General features: G+C 36.3%; 1 protein-coding gene across 1 annotated transcript; it reads left to right on the top strand.

Annotated features, from left to right (window-relative positions):
- Nucleotides 1-713: 713 nt before the first annotated feature.
- On the top strand, nt 714-18,297 carry LOC140233245 (uncharacterized). The gene is made up of 6 exons (XM_072313355.1): nt 714-1,295; nt 10,725-11,085; nt 11,924-12,082; nt 15,170-15,260; nt 16,894-17,014; nt 18,115-18,297. Exons 1-6 carry the CDS (start codon nt 714-716, stop codon nt 18,295-18,297), a joined length of 1,497 nt encoding a protein of 498 aa, XP_072169456.1.
- The last annotated feature ends 3,012 nt before the right edge of the window (nt 18,298-21,309 follow it).

The raw sequence follows: 21,309 nt of genomic DNA, 5'->3' as shown, positions 1-21,309 counted from the left end.
GAAGTTGAAGGTTACCACAAGGTCAAAGGTCACAGACAGGGGTCAACGAACTTTTAGGGCCCATTATGTTAAGTTTTTAGGGCGCATTTCGTTTATGGCTCATAACTTTTGATCCCTTTGTCCGTTTGTGACCAAACTTGAATGGAAGATGTCCCTTGGGGAGGTGAAGGTCGTCACAAGGTCAAAGGTCACAGACAGGGGTCAACATACTTTTAGGGCCCAATGTTATGTTTTTAGGGCGTGTTTTGATCGTGGCTCATAACTTTTGATCCCTATGTCCGTTTGTGACCAAACTTGGACGGTAGATGTCCCTTGGGGAGTTAAAGGTCATCACAAGGTCAAAGGTCATAAGCAGGTCAATTAACTTCTGGGAGTTATAAAAATTATTAATTCCTTGTATGCGAATGGGTTAGTCACAATTTGGCACTTGCCTTGTTTAGCTTTCAGTTCATATTGCAACAAAATCTCTCAGAGTTCAATTCATATGGATATATCACATATCTATGTGTTATGCGCAATTGGCGTAGCAGTCTCCTGCACCCAACTATGGTTATGATGTAACAATGGGGGGCGCTCTCACCCTTTGTTCTGAAAGCATGGTTCTCACTTAGTTCGCTATATTTTACCAAATATTTGCTGGAGAGAAGTCTTGGTGATTATATACAGTGAGTAGTATTGTCAGTATTCATTTGTAGGACAGTTTGATTGCAATCATGTCAGTGAAGCGACATCTTGATACCCCTGAAAAGGGAAAATTTGCTCCGCCGAAGAAAGCGAGCGCCGTTGACGTAGTTGACGACACTCCGATGGTGTCGCAGCCCGCTGGGCCGGGCGACGCAGCTAGCTCGCCCCCGCCGGACTGGTTCGCTTCCTTCCTAGACAAATTCTACAAACTGGAGGAGCGTATAGACTCGTTGATAATAAACAGGCTCGAAGAAATAGCGCTAAAAACGAATGCCAACGAGGAGAAAATCAGTGCTTGCTGTATCCAGCTGGATACAGTTACAGAGGAAGTGAAAAAGTTGAAGAAGGAGAAGGATGACATGCTGTTGAAGATCGATGACCTAGAAAATCGTGCAAGACGGAGTAATCTGGTATTGCATGGTATCCCAGAAGTTCCCAGGGAGAACTGCTATGAAACCGTGAAGTCGTTCCTTACCGATTTTGTTGGTGTGGATGAGTATGCTATCGAACGGTGTCACCGCACCCCTACAGTACGCGAGCTGAGTGGTACAGGGAATACGAAGCCAAGAATTATCCACGTCGCTTTCTCGTCGTATGCGACCAAGGAGAGGGTGAGAAAAGCGTGCATATCCAAGCTTAAAGCCGAGGGCTCCTTCAGAGGAAGCAAGATCTACGTGTCAGAGGACTTTTCACGACGCATTCTACAGATGCGAAAGGAAAAAATGGACCAACTAAAGCAGTTGAAAGACGCGGGAAGGAAGCCCTTCTTCTTGTACCCAGCAAAACTAGCTTACAGGAGTAAGGAAGGAAAGCTTGTCTTTGTTTAGTGAGGACATGATCTCTCATGATCAAAATAAAGAATAAGCTCTGACTTTTATGAATTTGAGACATGTATATACACTTCAAACACTTTGTGTAGGTTAGTGACTCCTTATTGATGGCAGAACTTTTTTTGGTTTACAAATTTTGGTTCCAAAGTTTTCTGACTTGTTTTTAATTGTTTTTCTCATCTTTTGATCAATGTGACATGTATTTGTAGAAAAGTAGATGGATGTTAAGTTTTAAAACCACATACATGTATTGTATAAGTGTTGTACGTTTTATTTTTCATATTTGTATACTTGTACAGTGTACATTAGTATGTATTTTATTGTGTTGCCATGGCACGAGTATATTTTCCAAAATATTTTTTTTTTTCTACTTTTGGGTCTAATTCGCTGCTTAGTTATTTAAGATACAGTGGACTCGTGGCGAGGTCTTTTGGGCCAGGAAGGTGTGCTTGTTGTGGTGAAACCTTGTGTTAGCATTCCAAAATAATGCGGTGCAATGGAGGATTGCAATTTGGGTCTACGGTGATTACCTTGTTGTGATGAGACCTCGTGCCAATGCTCATTATAATGGGAGACCACTGTACATGTTAAAATTGTATTGATGGGAACTGATTTGCTATATCGTGTGGTCATTGCAATTGCATTTTCACTTTTCAGATAATTCCAGGAGTAGTGTGTAATAGTTACATGTATGTACTTACTATGAGGAATAATTTTTCCTTTTATGTATGTGTAGATTGCATTCTCATAAATCCAAAGTTATTTTTTTAAATTTACTTATACAGTATGTATTTTTAAAGTCATGTCTAGGGCGATTCTTCGTCGAGATTGGGGTATTAGTATTAGTATCATTTCTTTGATTTCTCCTTTTTTCTTCCATGTAGTTCAAGTTTAATATATACCACATGTAGAATTGTAATTTCAGTAATTATAAAAGGTTATAATTTTGTTTTGTTTTTTTATGGTAAGGCTCTTTTGGTTTAATCTGGAGTGTAATTACTTTGGATATATGTATGTGACAATACTGTATTTACCTTTTGATTTTTCCAGCTGATTTGGTTTTTTTCTGTTCCGTGCCAAACTTGTTCATTTGGTTACATGATTTTGCACTTGTCAAGACTGTTTTGCTTGATTTGAAGTCTTGACTACTTGTGCTCTTGCTCTCTTCAGTTTTTTGCCTTGATAATACCGTATTTGTTGTTTTTTTCTCTCTCTTTTTTACATATTTTTCATTATGTGTTTTTTTTTCTGTGACAAGATGTGTTTTTATTCAACTTTTCATTGTATACTTCAGATTATTACAATCTGGTTAGTTTTATGTATATTTGTGACATTCAACCAATGCACTTTATGTTTTTTCTGTGATCCGGGGTGGTACTTTTGTGTGTTTTTGTTTATAGAACAATGGTAGTGAAATTAAGTACTTTCAACTGTAGGGGTCTACAAGACTTTGTAAAAAGAAGAAAGATTTTTCATTATTTGCGAAATACTGAATCTGATATAATATTACTACAAGAAACTCATTCTGCCAAAAATGATGAGAAGTTTTGGAAATCCCAATGGGGTGAACAATGTTGGTTTGCAAGTTTTTCTTCGAATAGTCGGGGTGTAGCAATACTAGTAAGAAACTCAGTTGTTTTTAAAGAAAATGCAGCATTTTATGACATTAATGGTAGATTCTTAATTTTAAACGCTGTTCTGAATGATATACCTGTGACATTAGTAAATATTTATGCCCCAAACAAAGATGACCCAGATTTTTTATTAGAAGTTTTTGCAGAAATTGATAAATTTGATAATTCTGTTTTAATTATAGGTGGAGATTTTAATGCGGTAGTAAGCCATTTAGATTATCAGGGTACTCGTCAGCAACATTCCAATGTTAGGGTTAGTAATATATTTTCTGATATTATTGAAGAATATAATTTGATTGATGTTTGGAGACATTTTCACCCAACACTAAGACAGTATACTAGGCACCAAAAGACACCTCAGGTGTTATCTAGATTGGACTATGTTTTGGTGTCAAGCAATTTCATTGGAAACTGTATTAAATCTAAAATTTCTCCAGGAATTCAGTCGGACCATTCAGTAGTCTCAATTCATTTTAATGATAATCTTCCTTCGAGGGGTAGAGGTTACTGGAAGCTTAATTGTCATTATTTACACCATGATGCAGATTATATTAAATTGATTAAAGAAAAAATAATTGAATTCAAACAAATTCATGAAGGGTCTGATTGTAACCCTAATACTCAATGGGATGCCCTGAAGTGTGTTATAACTGGAACTAGTATTGAGTATTTTGCTAGGAAAAAAAAAGAAAGGAATAAAGAAAAGGAACGTCTTATAAATGAAATTCATAAAATTAACTCGCAGTTAGGTGAGGATGTCTCAAAAAATAAACATTTGTTATTAGATTTAGAAAAATTAGAAGATAATTTAAATAAAATTTATGATTTTGAAACTAAAGGTTTGATTATAAGATCTCGGGTAAGGTGGTTAGAAGAAGGAGAAAAAAATTCAAAGTATTTTTGTAATTTAGAAAACAGATCTTGGCAAACGAAAACGATTAGTAGAATGAAGGATGAAAAAGAAAACTTGATTTCTGACCCTGACAAGATTTTGCAAGAAATACATGCTTTTTATAATAAACTGTATTCCAACCCTGAGCATCAAGATATGGCTGATGAAAATGTACGTCAGGATTTGTTCAATGATTTGAATATTCCAAAATTGACTGATGATGAAAAACAAATTTTGGAAAAACCTTTATCTAAACAAGAAATATTTGATGTTATCAAATCGATGAAAATTAATAAAACTCCTGGATTTGATGGACTTCCTATTGAATTTTACATAGTATTTTGGCCTGACATAAGTGACATGTTGATGAACTCTTATAATTTTTCTTTACAAAATGGAATGATGTCTGTATCACAGAGAAATGGTGTTATTACTCTTCTTCCTAAAAAAGATAAGGACCAATTGTTGATAAAAAATTATCGTCCTATTACACTATTGACGGTTGATTATAAAATATTAGCAAAATGTCTCGCAGAACGTATTAAAATATTTATGCACTCTCTCATTCACTCAGATCAGTCTGGTTTTTTAAAAGGCAGAAATATAAGTCATAATGTTCGATTAATTTTTGATATTATTGAGTATACTCAGGTTAATGAAGTTCCTGGAGCTATAGTATTACTTGATATTGAAAAGGCATTTGATAGTGTTAATCATAACTTCCTTTTTCAGACATTAAAACAGTTTAATTTTGGAGATACATTTATTGAGTGGATAAAGACATTATATTCTGAACGGAAGTCTTACGTTCTAAACAATGGTTTTTTAACCAATCGTATATCCATGCAAAGAGGTATTTTTCAGGGCTGCCCCATATCTCCATATTTATTTTTGTTTGTTATTGAGGTCATGGCCTTATTAATAAGACAGAATGAGCAGTTGAATGGGATAAAGATAAATAATCATGAAGTGAAGATTTCTTTATTTGCTGACGATTCTGTTTGTTTTATAGATGGAACTAGAGATTCTTTTGGTGTATTGTTTGATATTTTGGATAGGTTTGGTAGATATTCTGGATGTAAGATTAATTTAACCAAAACAGAGGCACTTTGGATTGGGTCAAAGAGGGGATGTAAAGATTTTCCTTTGAGAAATCAAGGAATCACATGGAAAACTTCTGACTTTAAATCCTTGGGGGTTAATTTTTCTTTGGATTTGGGTTTGATATTTGATCTTAATTATAAAGAGAAGTTAAAAAGAATGGCACAGACTATAAACTGCTGGCGGATGAGGAATCTCTCTTTAATTGGTAAAGTATGCGTAATAAAGTCCCTTGTTTTGCCACAGTTAATTTATCTTTTTTCTGTGCTTAGTATAAAAATCCCTCAAAAATTTTTTAATGATTTGAATAGTCTCTTTTTTAAGTTTATTTGGAATGGTGGTAGGGATAGAGTTCAAAGAAAATGTTTGTATAATGACTATATTCAATGTGGTCTTAAAATGATTGATCCATGGGCTTTTGCACTTGCTCAAAAAATGACATGGGTTAAATGTTTGTTAGATGAAAATTATGAGTCTGTCTGGAAATCTATTGAATTATTGGCCCTAGAGAAATTTCATAGAGACCCCAAGATTCTTTGGAAAGCATATGCCCCAGAAACAATTTTGCGATCTTTGCAAAACTCACAAGTGGCTGAGTCATTACGTACTTGGTATATTTATAGAGAATATGCCACTTTAGAATCCTATGATTCTAAATTTTCTGAGATTGGGTCTTGTCAAGTGCTGTGGTTTAATAGATTGATTCGTTCAAAATCAAAAAAGTATTTCTATTATGAAACTTGGTACGAAAAAAATGTTTTGGGAATTTCCGACTTGTTGAACCCACCCCTCCCTGGTCATAAATTATTTGAAGAATTGATTTTAGATTTTGATATTCCCCATACAGACAGAAGAAAATTCAATTTCTTATTAAGGAATATTCCTAATGGATGGTTGGACGATACTGCATTGAATAATTTAGATATTTGTGATTCTTTGGTTATTGATTTGAATGCCCAGAAAAAAGTACCCAGACATGCTTACAAAATATTAAATGTGCTACATGTCCCTGAGAAAAGATATGAATATTGGAAAAGTCAAATAACAGTCCCTGATGATATCATTTGGGATAATGTACACAAGATTAATTTTACTTGCACTATTGATACTAGGTTACGCTCTTTTTATTTTAAAGTTTTTCACAAATCCATAGCTTTGAATGCTTTTTTGTATAAAATTAAAAGGAAAGACTCACCAAACTGTACATTTTGTGGGAAAATGGAAGAGACTATGGTTCATTTGTTTTGCGATTGTGAGAAGGTTATACCAATTTGGAGATATGTAGTAAACATAATAGAAATCCACATTAACAATTTTAAGCTCTCCAATTTTGAAAAATTATTTGGTTTATTATCAGATCAGTTTTTAACATACCTTGTATTAGTTGTAAAATATTACCTTTATATTTGTAAATTTAGGAATGAAATACCAACTGTTGATTTTTTTAAGAGTTTCATTAAGAAGCAAAAAGAAACAGAGTATTATTTAGCTAAGAAAAGAAATAAGCTTACTTTACATTTCAAAAAATGGAGATTTGATTTATGATATGTTTAAATGTTACTTTAAAATTGTTTCATACCCCTTGGATTAAGTTTATTTCATATTGTGTATTGGTATGCTGAATACTTGTCATTGTATTTTGCTCATTGGAATCTCCATGATCTGTCGCTGATACAAAGTACAACCATGTGTAGTACTACATTGTAGTTAGTGAATTTGCCGGCCCTCTGTCTGGCCTTTGTTTTCTCCAACTTTGTTGGCGCGCCTTGGACATGAACTAATTGCTCAATGGTTTTGGAATTTTTTAGGCTCTAATTTTTTTTATTTTTTATTTTTTTTTTATTTTTTTAAAACAGTCTGTAATGTAATCTTTTCCTGTCAGGGATTTCCAGGTCTGATTTAGGCTTTATGTAGTGGTTTGAATTACAATGCTAAAGATGTCTCGAGATGAGTTGAGAATGTGTAGTTTTGAGGGATGATTAGATGAGTAAAGTTTGATTGTGTAGGATATGGTGTGACTTTTGTCGTTGAATAAGAGGGTATGGTCCTCTTTCAGACCTGGGGACCCCACTGGGGGAGCCATTCTCCCTGGGTGTGTTATGAGACGGGGGTCTTTGAGGAAGCTTTACCTTACTACTTATTGATGAATCATGGTGGTTCTCTTTTTATTTTATCTCTGAATTGCTCTTGTCACTTTTTCTTTTTTTTTTCTTTTTCTCGTGTTTGCTGATTGATGATTATTTGTAAATATTGTGATTTTATGTGATTTCGAAATAAAACATATAAATAAAAAAAAAAAATGATGTAACAATGGCCTGGGTAGCTGGTTGCCGGTTTTGTGCATGCCTCAGTGGGAGAAATCTAAACATTGAGTTGAAGTCACATCACAAATATTGTGATTTTTCTGTGATGACTATTACAATTTAAAGATGTTAGAAAAAATTTATGCAAAGTTTGAAAAAAAAATTACCTCAGGTGTGCACTTTTTCTTGCAATGTTTTGAGTGGCTTTTAGCCCAGATGCCCAGCAACATTCACTGAAATGTCACAGTTTTATTAATTTTGCAATTTGGGACAAGGGTTGTAAGTGGTCCTACATTGCAGTACTTCAAACTATTCTGTGCAATCTAAATTTTTGGCTTATATCTTACATGTGTGATAATTTCCATAGACACATGATTTTTAAATCAAACAAAATGTTAATACATGATTTCACAAAGCGTCAATATGAAGTGTGAAATACTCTGCCCTAAAATAAAAAGAGTTCTGTTTAAGCAGTTCCTGTTTAAGTATCAAAATCAATTTTCCACTCTTGAAAATGAAGCGATAATTAAACACTCTTCTTTGTTAGCTAATACTGTAGAACGTTGTTACATTTCAGCTCGGTTTTGAAGCCAACGACAGTTAGAGTTTTTGCTTTGAATTTGCAAAAATAACAAATGTAATATTTCAACAGCAGAAATAAGTTTAAAACTTGTCGTCAAGCAATGGAAGATACAATGTCTTGATTGTCTTTCTCATTGATAATCTACTGCTACTGTCTTGGGTGCACCAGGTCATACTTGCCAACTAGTAAGATTTTATCAGATTCAGTAAGATTTTTTACATTAAGAATAGCAAAATCAGATTTTCTGTCAGAAAAATCAAATTTTTAAAAAATATTTAGATATACCTTTCATGTGTATTTTCTGAAGATTTGACCGAAAGTAAGATTTTGATTTCAGTTTGCATATAAAATAAGATTTTTGCAATCCACGAGTAAGATATTTCATCTTGAAATGTTGGCAGGTATGCCAGGTGGGTTGGGGAGGATGGCCTGAGGGCCCAAGTCATTTACTTAGCTCTTCCAGACCTGCCCAGCCTGGTCCACCCATAACTCTTCATTGTATGTTCTGATTTTGTATTATGTAATGTTGGTAATTGTGATTAAAAACCAAATGAATAAAAACGATAATGATAAGTACTACTACTACTGCTGCTGCTGCTGCTGCTGCTACTAATGATGATAATCGTCATCATCATCATCATCATCATCATCATCTAAGTGATAACATAAATTGGCTTTACACTGGGACATTCTCATGAAATATGAATATGTATTTCATGATCTTTGCCACAAATGTGTAAAGGGGGAATTCTTTCTCTTGATTTTGAAGAAGAAGTCAGTAAAGATAATCATTTGATGGAATGCTTTGAAATATGATGCAAGAAGACAAGTATAAGCAATTATTTGCGATGCTCATCCTCATAAGAGCATTTGCAATTAGTTGTATGTGTTTTCTCACAATTTTTATTATCTGGCAAAGAACAAAAGTCCTTTAAAAAAAATAAAAGAAGGACTGATTCGTCAAGGACTTATTGAAAGACACATGATGTTAGCACAAAAACAATGATGTGTTGTACCTTGTGGAAATGACACAGATGAGTTTGTTCCCAGGGCCATGGGTAGATTATGTTCTTCCGCTGCAAACTTTGCGAACACTGCCTTTCCTGTCAGGCACAGAATACATGGCGTCGACATAACATGTTTTTGCAATGCATGCTGGGGGGAGGGTGAAAAAAAAAAATCAGAAGTAGGCCACTTGAAATTTTTTTTGTGACCTTTATTAGTCTAATTTGTAGTCCCTTTGCAGGATTTTTTTTTTCCTGCTTCATTATTTATTGATGAAAATTTGCACTGGAGATCGAAGTGTCGTGTTCCATATACTTGTCCATTGGTCAGATTACTGTTGTCAATATTGCATAGAATTATGCCTCCAAAGTTTGCATTTCCCAAGGATTGGCATTGTTTCAGTAAAAATCTTCTGCAATTAACCATTACCATGGCAACTGGGATTTCTTTGGCTGTTGTTATTCTGATCATCATCAGAGCTAGTCATTTTGGCCCATGAAAGGTGTTGTCCCATTACTGCCTTGGCTACCGGGGTCAAATCGTTTTGCATTCTGTCTCATAAATCTGATTGCAGTGGATATTTAGAAGCTCTGGCAGTTCAGTGTCTAGTGTCTAAAATCAAAACTAACTGGTGTCGCCTCTTTCCAGCTCTAGAAAAATTGATGTACTTTCGCCATCTTAAAAATAGTTCCACAAATTATGTATCCCCTGTGTGTAAAAACTGATGTCCATAAGGAGAGGAATACCATTAGATAGATGGATAGATAGGTAGAAAGATAGATAGATAGATAGATAGAAGGTGGATAGATACATCAGTAGGTGGACAGAAGATGGATTGATAGGTAGACAGATAGAGAGATAGAGGTAAAGTAAGATGGGGGGGGGGGGGAGACTGAGAGGGGAGGGGGGGGGGGGGACTGACAGCTTTTTGCTTCCATCCTCTTATCCATATTGTCTGTGTATTCATTACCAGCTTGTGAACCATTTCTGACGACATGAAGTCATTTTTTATGATGTCTTGTGTTTAATAGGCTGTTCTCATTGCCTTTGTCATAGCTGGTGACTTTGCTTGCTAATAGAGATTTCCTTACAAATGAAGCCTGTAATGGCAAAAAGTGCCTCCCCCCCCCAAAAAAAAAAAGGGGGGGGGGAAAGAAAAAGAAAAGGAAATATAAAAAAAGCTATTGATTTTAGGGTGTTTGTTTCTTTGTTGGTTTTTTTGCAGTTGACTGTAAAACCAGAAATTGTTGCATGCATGAAACCTTAGCAAATTTTGCAAGGAGCCAAGATTCGCAAAATTCAAATGCTTGAGACAGGTTTTGTCTACAAAGTGCATTGAATGCCAGTGGCACTTCACAAATGTTTTATGCCACAAAAATGGCCATGTCCTCCAATTTGTGAAAGTTTCATGCTTGTGATATATTAGAAGGCTCGCAAAAAGTATGATAGCCACTAACATACCATGTTAATTCATGCATAAGTACAAATGTCTAATAGTATGTGAAAGTGATACATGTTTAATGATGGTAAGATTTTTAATATCATACCACCAAACATAACTCCATTTCTTACATTTCCAGTGCCTTGATCATTCATGATAATTATGTTGACCATTATAACTGTAGAGTTGATCTTCAAATTAGGTTTGTTCTAATACTCTGGTCTATTCGTATTTCCCCATTTTCATTCCAGATATCACGGTCATCAAGGGAAAGAGTGAGTTTTCTGGCTACAGCCCTCTTCATGGTGCCAGCGGGCCAGGAAATCCAGCCACTACCGGGCCCCTGGGCCGAGAGCCCTACAGGGAGCTGGCTGCTGTTCCTCAGTGGCCCATCCCTGATCAAAGAGCCAGTGGCCAGGGGGGCCCCAGTGGGGGATTCGAGCGCCGTGCCTGCAGCAGCAACCAGGGGACATGGTCAGGACAAGGACTTTGTGTGCCTGATAATACACCAATCCTGCACGGTGCCGGAAGCCATGTCACGCACGCTGCAGACTGGTGGGCGGAGGGTGGTGGTACAATGCAAGGATGTGGTCACGACCCTGGGACAACATGGTGAGCTATACACACCAGGGGGCATAATTGTTATCCCCGTACAATATATACCACCCAAGTGATAGAAAACTTAGCCCTGTGTGAAAAGGTGTCGATTTGACAGATAATCAGTTTGTTGCTTTCATTGTCAACCAGTGAGTTACAATACATTGTAATATCATGAGCAAATTCATTTTAGATACAATGGGGGTGGGGAAGGGGGCTAGCTGACTACAAACAAAGAAGAAAGTATAAGATTCTATGATTTCCATTTACCTTAAATGGGAAACTATTAAGCTGCTAGAGCATGACCCATATTGAGGCAGTACAGACGACTCCTATTATAACAAAGTCCTCGGAACCGGCAGTTTTTCTCAAATTCTATTCATATCGAAATTTCACTACAGCCAAACAATAAAGTGTACAAAAATATATATTTTGTTGCGTGAATTTTAACTTTGCTGTAACGAGAGATTCGTTATAACCACATTAATTATGGCAGTTGGCAGGAGTGCTCTGTATGATATGATGTTCCACCTTCAGGGAGAGCCAGTCAATATTATATTTAAGCCAACCTGTGATTCATGTCAGTTTGCACGCTATAGAAAACAATTAAAACCAACAAAAAAGAATGTTTCAATGGCCAAATGTTTTAAAATACCTATACTTTGATATGATATTGTATACATTATTTCATGCTGCACCTGAACTTTGTAACTCTGTATATTTTGTAACATTCTCTGTCTGATTTCACTTCACCTTTCCGCAACTTTTTACAATTATTATATGTTTTAGTGTTTTAGCAAATAATGCCCTGCATACAGTGATTTCTATATTTCTATACAACATTGCTATCCAGGCACAGATTTTGGTGCTGACGGTTACAGCACTATCATTGTGCAGACTGAAGCGGTTGAACTTGGTGAAGATGACTTCCAGGCCTATATTACCATGGCAACCCCTCAACCACAATCTCTCAGCGCAGTCTCTAGACTGTTTTCCCTGGTCACTGTGGAAGGTCAGTCCATGAATGATGATTACCTTTTTTTAAGGTTTTTGTTTTGGTTGGTTTGGGGGTTGCTTTTTTCTTCTTTTTCTTCTTCTTTGGTTTTTGTGCCTCAATTTTGTGGACAGCGTAACTTAAGAATCATTTGTCCAAATGAAACTTGGCATGTGTATGTATGAATGGATGAAGTTGTGCCTGTCAACTTTTGGTTGCACATACTCAAGGTCAAAGGTCAAGGTCAAATGCTCAAATTTTCACTATTTCCCCCGTATATATGCAATGCCTGAAGGTATTTTCTTGAGACTTGGTGTATATATGTATCACCAGGTAAAGATTCCTTTAAAAAAAAAAAAAATTGGGCCATAAGGTCAAAGTTCTAAGTTCATGGTCAAATGCTCAAAATTTCAATATTTTTCCCATATCTATGCAATGCCTGAAGGTATTTTCTTGAATCTTAGTGTATACACGTACTACCCAAAAGTCAAGTAAAAATCCTCAAATCCCCAAATACCTGCACTCTTAGACAATATGTGACTGTGCACCACAAAATGCACAAAAAGTCACACATGCTGATTTTGTTTGAGGACTGAAAATAGGTGAAATGGGTAAACTTAGCCAATCTTGACTTTTTCATATTTTCCGAAAGAGCAAGTCTTCTTCTACATTATGCTACAATTTGGGATCTTAAAACGAACAGGAAAGTGTGTTTATTTAGCAGTTTATCTCGAACGCTTTCTTTTAGAATAGTGTGATTGGGTGTGTCTGTACAATCCCCTTTTCTTGTCTTAAAAACCCTGTACACATCTTCACTTTCAACTCAAATAACTTTAGAAAGGATGATGTTACTACATTTAAAGTTGGCATCAATCATGGACCGAATGTGTTAATAAAGAATGCTCAATTTCAACTTAATCTGATAATCCCTTCATTGTTGTTACTCCGGTGGTTTACATCCTGCTTTTTGTCCTATTCATAGCACAGCTAGTGCGGCGTGGTAAACGTTTAAGCGCTTGAATAGACCCTGTGCTTCAGAGCCTCTTTTCTCAGTTCACACTTTTCCTGAGTGTGTGCTTTCTTTCCAATATGTAGATAACTTAGGAGAGTCCATTTGATTTGAGTTGTACATAATTTTAAAGCTTAAGGTCTGCTCTTTCAGAATATGCTCATAACTCAAAATCCATGTCTGGCGACTTTTTGTTGGTTTTGTGATGCAGGGTCATGTCATTCATCCAATTAAACCTAGTTCAAGGAAAGTGAACAATCAACACATTTGTGACAAACATGTCATCTTTATAAATTGTCAATTGTGTGAAACTGTCGTCACACATTGTCAAGATGTACTATAGACCTATTAGGAGAACCATGCATTATGACGGAGGCATACCAGTCGCTATAGTTCTAGTTTTTCTCTCTTTTTTTTTTTTTTGGGGGGGGGGGGAATTACCGGAAAAAGTAATACCTGCAGAAACAAAACTTTGGTTGTACAGCCATTTGATTATGGAGCAGCTTATAAAAATTGAGTAGTTTGCTGTTGCTAAATCTCTATGCATCTTGGCAGGAAACAAGCCTGCAGTGGGTAATCAAAATAGACTAGCTTGCAGAACTTCAATCAACAATGTAGGAGAATGAATGCATTTTAGATTATAGTTGTGCTCTACAGATTTATTATTTATTTGTGTAGTATTGTGTAGTGTTTGTTAGGTCATTTGCTATTTTTTTTTTTCCTACCTGCTTCTTTGTGCTGTACTTAGAATTGATGGGTGTACTGGTAGGCAGCTCTCTTCAGATTCTGTTCACTTTCAACCAATCTTACCTAAAAATGGTACAATGTATTTAAGACTTGGAAAAGGAGGCATCAGTTTCAAGCTCAGATTTTTTTCCCGTTAGAAAATTCTAAAATAATATCATAATTTTCTTTTCCCTTTGTTTTAGAATGCACAATGTCATTGTAATTGTTGACTCATAAACTCAGATTGTCTTCTTTTTTTTTTTTCATGCATTTTTTTTTTTCATGCATTTTTTTTTTGAGGGAGCTCAAAGTCACTGACTGAAGCATATTGTGAAAAAGGAAATCGACAAATCAGTTCAAACAAAACAGTGTTACACAAATTACTGTATACGCTATATATTTCGTGGGGGTTTTATTTTCGCGAATTTCGCGAGTAGGGAGCTATTTGCGAAATTAACTACACACAAAAACATTACCGTCCAAAATGAATCCCATGCCTTGATGATACGAACATTTCCATACTAGTATACCATGTCACCGAACAGACCATACTGGCTAAGCTTGTTTAGGCACGTCCACGTCTACTTACGAATACTGTAGACAGCCAATCCATTATCGCAAGGGGACCACTCGTCAGAAATCTAGCGCGATGGACTTAACCACTTCAAATATGTTGAATTCTAACTTACTAGTTCGCAGAGTTTGGTAAGTCTTTTTCATGCAGTGTATAACTAGTATCATTCTTATTTGCTCGTAAGTTGAAAATTCACACTTTCTTTGCCACTTCATATTTGCTCTGGTCCCCCAATCGCAAATTTAACCACTCGCAAAAATGTGTGACAGCGGCAATTCGCGAAAATTTATGTACGCGAAAATTATAGCGTATACAGTATTTGTCCCATCAAATCATCAAACTTTATATAGTTTATCAACTTCAAGTTGCTGTTTTAGTCATCAGGAATGCCTGTGTTTTGTGTTGGAATGTCAAATGTCAATAAAAAAAAAAAAAAAAAAAAGATGTTTTCTTTCCACTCATGGAGCATATTGATTTTTATTCCTCAGGACACTCACTAAGAAAATTAATTGAACAGGTTGTATGAAAAATCAATTTTCTTTTCCTTTGAGTATCAGACATGTCATCATAGACCATAGGTGGCTAGTGTTAGGGCCCTTATTGAAAGCTGAAATACTCCCTGAAAAGGTTACCCTTTAAGATTTCTGTTATCAAGTGTGTTTCCTCATCAACCACCACAAGCCTTGAGCACAGCCTTACAGTGTTGGCCTAGCATAGCACAATTTCTACGTTTCCATTGTGTATGATATGATGATGACACAGATACATACTTACACAAATCCACCCACACACACAGGTTTGATTACTGGTGTGGAGGAGGAGTCTGCCTTCAGCTGGCCGGCTTGTCCACACTGCGGAAACAACCATTTGGATGGAGGGAAGGGCAGGTTGGTATTTGCTCCATTTCTGTATCTATTACAGTGAAGACAAAAAGAAAAACAAAGGATGTTATTCAGTTTGTCTGCAGAAAACAATAGAGTGTTGACACAATGGACCGATAACGACCAACAAAGTGGTCATTAGAGTCAAAGGACGGGTATTATGCGAGAGTTTTTGTTTTTATTAGTGTTGTCATGTGTGTATCAATGTGACTCCGAATTAAAGGCATTATTTGCCATTTTGCAGATTAAACAAAAACCAGCTTTAGTGCTTCAAAATAGTTCTAAAATATGAATTAGGGATAGAAACAACCAAAAATGTTAATCCATATAATCAGTCTTAAGTATTGTTAAATATACAAAATGTGAACAATAGTTATAATAAAATTGTTTCTTGACTAAACCGTCTACAGTTATGGTTTGCTTAGAAGAATAGTGATAATTCATTATATTTTAGGCTGTATTGCAAAATCTTTATATGTTGGGATGTTTTGTTATGCAACTAATCTACACATATGCGTCAAATGTGAAACTCCAACATTTTTTTTTTTTTTTTTTTTAATCACTGCTTCTGATGGTAAACAATACTTTTAAATGCTGTGTTAAATTTTCACCTCATGAACGTGGGATAGTGATTGAAACTGACTTTCGTTGTGACGGGGGGGGGGGGGGGGTGATAAGTGGTAATAAAGCAAAATGTGTCTGACAGGATGCATATTACTATTTCCGCTAGTCCCAACAAGTTCACTCTGCACAGCCGTAAAGTGAAAACCCATGCCACGTTTAAGTTCACTGTAATGACTTAGTTAAGATCACAGCAACAGATGGTGAAAGTTTTCATTAAAGTCAAAGATGTAGTTAGATAATCATAGAGTTGCCGATTTTCATGTTTCCAGGAAATACATTGCAGTGGTGCCAGTTACATAGCATATATACATATAATACTAGGGATTTTTTCACTTCCTCACAAGTTTCTCAGTGACATGCACATAAAGCTTTGCTAAAATCCACTTGTTTGAAAGATGTAGATGAGAGTCAGTCATATCCATCATGTTAAATGATTAATTGTGGATTACTTTAATTCTATCAACAGTTGATACTTTTCTGAGTGATGAAGTAAATTTGATGGGAAAAAAAAAAAGGTACCGGTAATCAAAATACATGAACAGGTTTCATTTAGTGCAAATTTCCAGATCATGAGGTATTCGACCTGTACATTGTCTACTGTCTTCTTTTAAGGGAAAGGGTATGCAGTTGCTAGACTATTGACATAAAGGGTCTAGGACAATTACCTCCTAAGCAATTACCCCAGACCCTTACCCTGACCCTAGCCCTAACCCTAATCCTAATCATGAACCTAATCCTAACTGTAACCCAAACTCTAACCCTAATCTTTACTCTAACCTAATCACAAACCAAAATTTAGCCGGGGAAAGGGGGGGGGGGAGGGGTTATTGCCCTGATGTGGCCGTAACACATAACACATGTACGAGGTAAGTAATACTATTATGTACAGGCCAGTGTGTCAGATTTCAGTAATATTTCTTTTATTCTCTTGATGAGATTTCATTCAATTTGCTGAAAGCATCTTGGACACCGAGTTGGTTTTCCACTTTAACGGTTCTGTTCTTTCTGTCCCAAGTGGGTTCACACTGCACTGCTCTGGATGCCGTCAGGACGTCCTGTCTCCGCTGACGAGAATGCACCTTGTTATCTTCTTAAAGTGTGAACAGCCCCTGGCTATGCACTCAGTGAGGGTTCAGGTAGGGTTATATCAGATTTGTTGTTGTTGTTGTTGTTGTTGTTGTTGTTGTTGTTGTTGTTGTTGTTGTTGTTGTCTCCGCTGACGAGAATGCACCTTGTTATCTTCTTAAAGTGTGAACAGCCCCTGGCTATGCACTCAGTGAGGGTTCAGGTAGGGTTATATCAGATTTGTTGTTGTTGTTGTTGTTGTTGTTGTTGTTGTTGTTGTTGTTGTTGTTGTTGTTGTTGTTGTTGTCTCCGCTGACGAGAATGCACCTTGTTATCTTCTTAAAGTGTGAACAGCCCCTGGCTATGCACTCAGTGAGGGTTCAGGTAGGGTTATATCAGATTTGTTGTTGTTGTTGTTGTTGTTGTTGTTGTTGTTGTTGTTGTTGTTGGTGTTGGTGTTGGTGTTGTTGTTGTTGTTGTTGTTGTTGTTGTTGTTGTTGTTGTTGAAATATGCACAATTTCCTCTCTTTTTTTTTTTTTCTTACAGTGTATATACTTCTCAAACCTCAGTGAATCATGTAAGGTAGTGTCATGAAGTTAAGGTGTAAATGAAACATTGATTTGGTGTTAAAGTTATGCAGATAAGCCATAATGGTTTATTGGGGGGGGGGGGGGTTTGTTTGTTTTTGAGGTTTTTTCTCAGCTATTTATTGCTAACAAAAAGATTTAGGATTTGTATGATAAATTACTTTGACCAGAGTTATCACAAACCTATTGAAAGAAAGAGAGAGAGAGAGAGAAGGAGGTAGAGTTGATGTGCTTCTTAAACCTGCATGATTTTATGGATATTGAATTAAGTTTGGTTGTCAGCCATTTTGATCTAGGCAAATTTTCCAAAAACTGTATAAGCTGTTATTTTCGCGAGGGTTTAATTTGTGCAAATTTAGCCAATCATAGTTGGATCGCGAATTTAACAACACATGAAAACGTCTGTATGCACTTGGGTGTTAGTGTGTTAACGTTCGCAACTGTGTCAATTTCCGAAAACAACATCTCACGAAAATGTCTGTGACCTCTTCATTCGTGAAAATATCTGTACGTGAAAATAACAGTGTATACAGTAATAAGGAGAGGATCTCCAAACAGTTTGCTTCAATGTCTCCTATTAAAGGTGCTGCAGTCGACAATAGAGGGCCTCCTGTCCTCATCCGCTGCATCCGAAGGGGGGCATGATCTTCAGCGCATCCTGGGTGATCATTTAGGCCCACTCACGTGCCTTCTGAGATCTACCACAGGGGACTCCAGTACCGTAGAACAGAAGGCCTTTGTGTTGGAGGAGGTTCGCATTCCCTGAGCTTGCAGAAATTTGTAGTCAGCAGGTAGTTTTGATGGTGCAATACATCTAAAGTTGAATGTACAGATGTGATCTTCCTTTGCAATACCAATAATAATTTGCCAAAAGATTTTTTTTTTTTATATATACTTTAGATCAGAATTGGAAGGAAGATATTCTCTGCTTCCAAGTTGTGTATAGTTTACTGTACGAGTTGAAATTTTCGCGGTGGTTTTATTTTCGCGAATTTCGCGAATCGCCTTTGAATCGCGAAAATAACAACACGCGAAAATAACAACGCGCAAATAACTAAGTTCAGTTAGACACTCGCAACCGCGAAATTAACAACACGCGAAAAAGTCCTCGCAGTACCAATTCGCGAAAATATCTGTACGCGAAAATTTCAGCTCGTACAGTATCAGAAATAAAATTTCTTTACCATGAATAACTGATATAAACTGGTATTTATCAATTGACTTCTCTGTTATGCTTCCACAGGAGGGAATTTCAACTTTCTGTAGCAATTGCTGTGAAGAGATTGCCAGATTGTCCTGAAATGTTACGTGCTCGTGTAGTACATTCCATTCATGATTATTCCAGTGTTTTAGATCTACTGCTTGATATTGAGAGAAGTTCTTGTAGGGATTTCAAACACTTGCACGCTACTCGTGAGTAAAAAATGAAGCATCTGAATAGCGTTCAGATGAAACATGATTCTGGAGAAAAAAAAAAATAATAATAAAATTGACAAGTGGTCTCTTTACTGAATTTTAGACGTCCAGACTTCATACTAACAAATAAAAAAGGACTACTTCCTTCTGCAAAATGAAAATCAGTATTGTTGACCCCAAACACATAATTTTTGTGGCCTACATGGAAATTGCCCATTGTGACTGTATGTTAGTTTTGAGGCACAGGCATGATTTTACATATACATTTTACATGCATGCATGTGGCATGCATTTGTGTGTGTATGGTATGGATATGAAATGTTTGTTTTTATGTGTTATGTGTATTACGAGTTTGCAGACTTCCAACTCATGCACTTTTACACTTTGTTGTTTCCAAGTTAGAATAAATTTGCCCACAAAATTACAAAACATTATAAAAAGAAGAAAAAAAAAAGCAGAATTGACAGCCAAGCTTATTGTGAGTGATAGTAAAAGTGACTGTCTAATGATAAAGCCATTCAGTTACAACAGAAATTCACTAAATATGCCAAGTTAGGATGATACCACTTATAATGGACAAGTTCACCTTCATAGACATGTGGGTTGAGTGAATGCAGCTAAATTAGTAGAACACATCAATGAGAGTTTGAGGAAAATCGGACAATCTGTTCAAAAGTTATGAATTTTTGAAGTTTCTGCTCAGTCATGGCTGGATGAGAAGACTACAACAGCTTGTGATGTCACATGTGTACAACGGTATAAAGAAAGAGTAAAGAAAATTCTACATATTTTCACTTTTCTCGCATAACAACAGAACACTCGACTTCTCCCTTTCAGAAGACAGGGGGAATAATATTACCCAGAACATGCATCAGTGACAAGTCAAAGAAATGTGCACTTTATTCAAAAGGTAAAGTTGTGTGAAATTCTCTTTTTTATTTTCCTTATATCGTTGTATGCATGTGACATCATACACTGCAGTAGTCTTCTCATCCAGCAGTGACTGCACAGATACTTTAAAAATTCACAACTTTTGAACGGATTGTCCGATTTTCCCCAAACTTTCACTGATGTGCTCTACTAATATTGTTGCCTTCACTCAATCCACATGTATATGAAGGTGAACTTGTCCTTTAAGTGCCAACCTCTTGAGCAGTTCCTGCTAGTATTATTTGCAGCGGTCTGTTCAAGAGCTGTATATCTGAGGCATAATCATTGATTATTTGTTTGATTCTACATGATGACAAGAGTGTGAGGTGTGAGTAGCCGCACTCTCAGTTTCAAATGGAAGTGAGTCGGCAGATCAGACGTCTTCCCTCGCCGCCCATATGAGTCAGTTTTTACAGTGGTTTTGATGCATTTTCCTCTGTTAAGTGCTATCTCTGGTGAGATAATGCTAGCTATGAAGTCCATCTGTGGTTTTATTTATTTTTTATAATTACATGCGTATGACATATAGATGTGTAATGAAATCAGTGAAGAGCATTAGACATGCATGTGCCCATATTCTGCCAATCTTGTTGATGATGATGTCGTTTTTGTGACTTGTGCTGTAAAATTCTGGCATAGTGATGACTGCAATTGCCATCGGCATCAGTAAACTTGGGGGAATTATGAACTTATGCTTATGAATACATATAATTCTGATACTTGTCTGATTTTGGTGAAATCTGTGACTTTTCAACTTCCTGCATCTTCACTGCTTTTGACAGAGGCACATTTCATGTGGGACAAGCGTCTCCACAGGTGCTACATGCATGAACTCATGACTGCTGTTCTGATGAAATGGATCTCATGCTTCAATGAAATTACTGAAATTGCTATGAATTCTGTCTTGTCAATGATTTGCAGATTAATCTAGGCAAATCCCATTCATGAAGTAAAACCATATCATTACACACGACCATTTTGTGTGTCACATAAACAGCTCGTTGAAGAGGGAATAAGGCCCAAGTATGTGTGGGGACTGAGTGAATGCAGCAATATTTCACTTACTATGAAGAGAACTGTACACATTCTCTTTACTTGTTACTGACTTATGTGAAGGGTAATATTATTCCCCCTGCTTTTTTAAAGAGATAAGTCAAATGCTTTTTCATTGTGCTCGAAAAGCAAAAATATGTTGATTTTCCTTTATATTTTCTTGATATTGTTGTCCATGTGACACGTCAGAAAATGTAGTAGTCTTCTAATCCAGCGATAGCACCACAATTTTAAAAGTTTTTATACTTTTCAATGAATGGTCAGATTTTCCTGCAACTTTGCTGATGTTACAGTGCACTCCTGTTATAACGAACACGGTATAACGAAATTCCGGTTACAATGAAAAATATATTCAGGCCGCAATATTATCGGCTCTATG

The sequence above is a fragment of the Diadema setosum genome, chromosome 9 (genome assembly GCF_964275005.1).
Source record: "Diadema setosum chromosome 9, eeDiaSeto1, whole genome shotgun sequence".
NCBI lineage: Eukaryota > Metazoa > Echinodermata > Echinoidea > Diadematoida > Diadematidae > Diadema > Diadema setosum.
The sequence above is the reverse complement of the archived record's forward strand: the minus strand, read 5'-3'. Positions and strand labels throughout refer to the sequence as shown.

Bases quoted from the DNA above. Each gene is read 5' to 3' on its own strand.
- LOC140233245 (XM_072313355.1), top strand. From the start codon at position 714: ATGTCAGTGAAGCGACATCTTGATACCCCTGAAAAGGGAAAATTTGCT. The intron at 11,086-11,923 runs GTGAGCTATACA...ATTGCTATCCAG, and splicing joins CACGACCCTGGGACAACATG to GCACAGATTTTGGTGCTGAC. The intron at 12,083-15,169 runs GTCAGTCCATGA...CCACACACACAG, and splicing joins TTCCCTGGTCACTGTGGAAG to GTTTGATTACTGGTGTGGAG.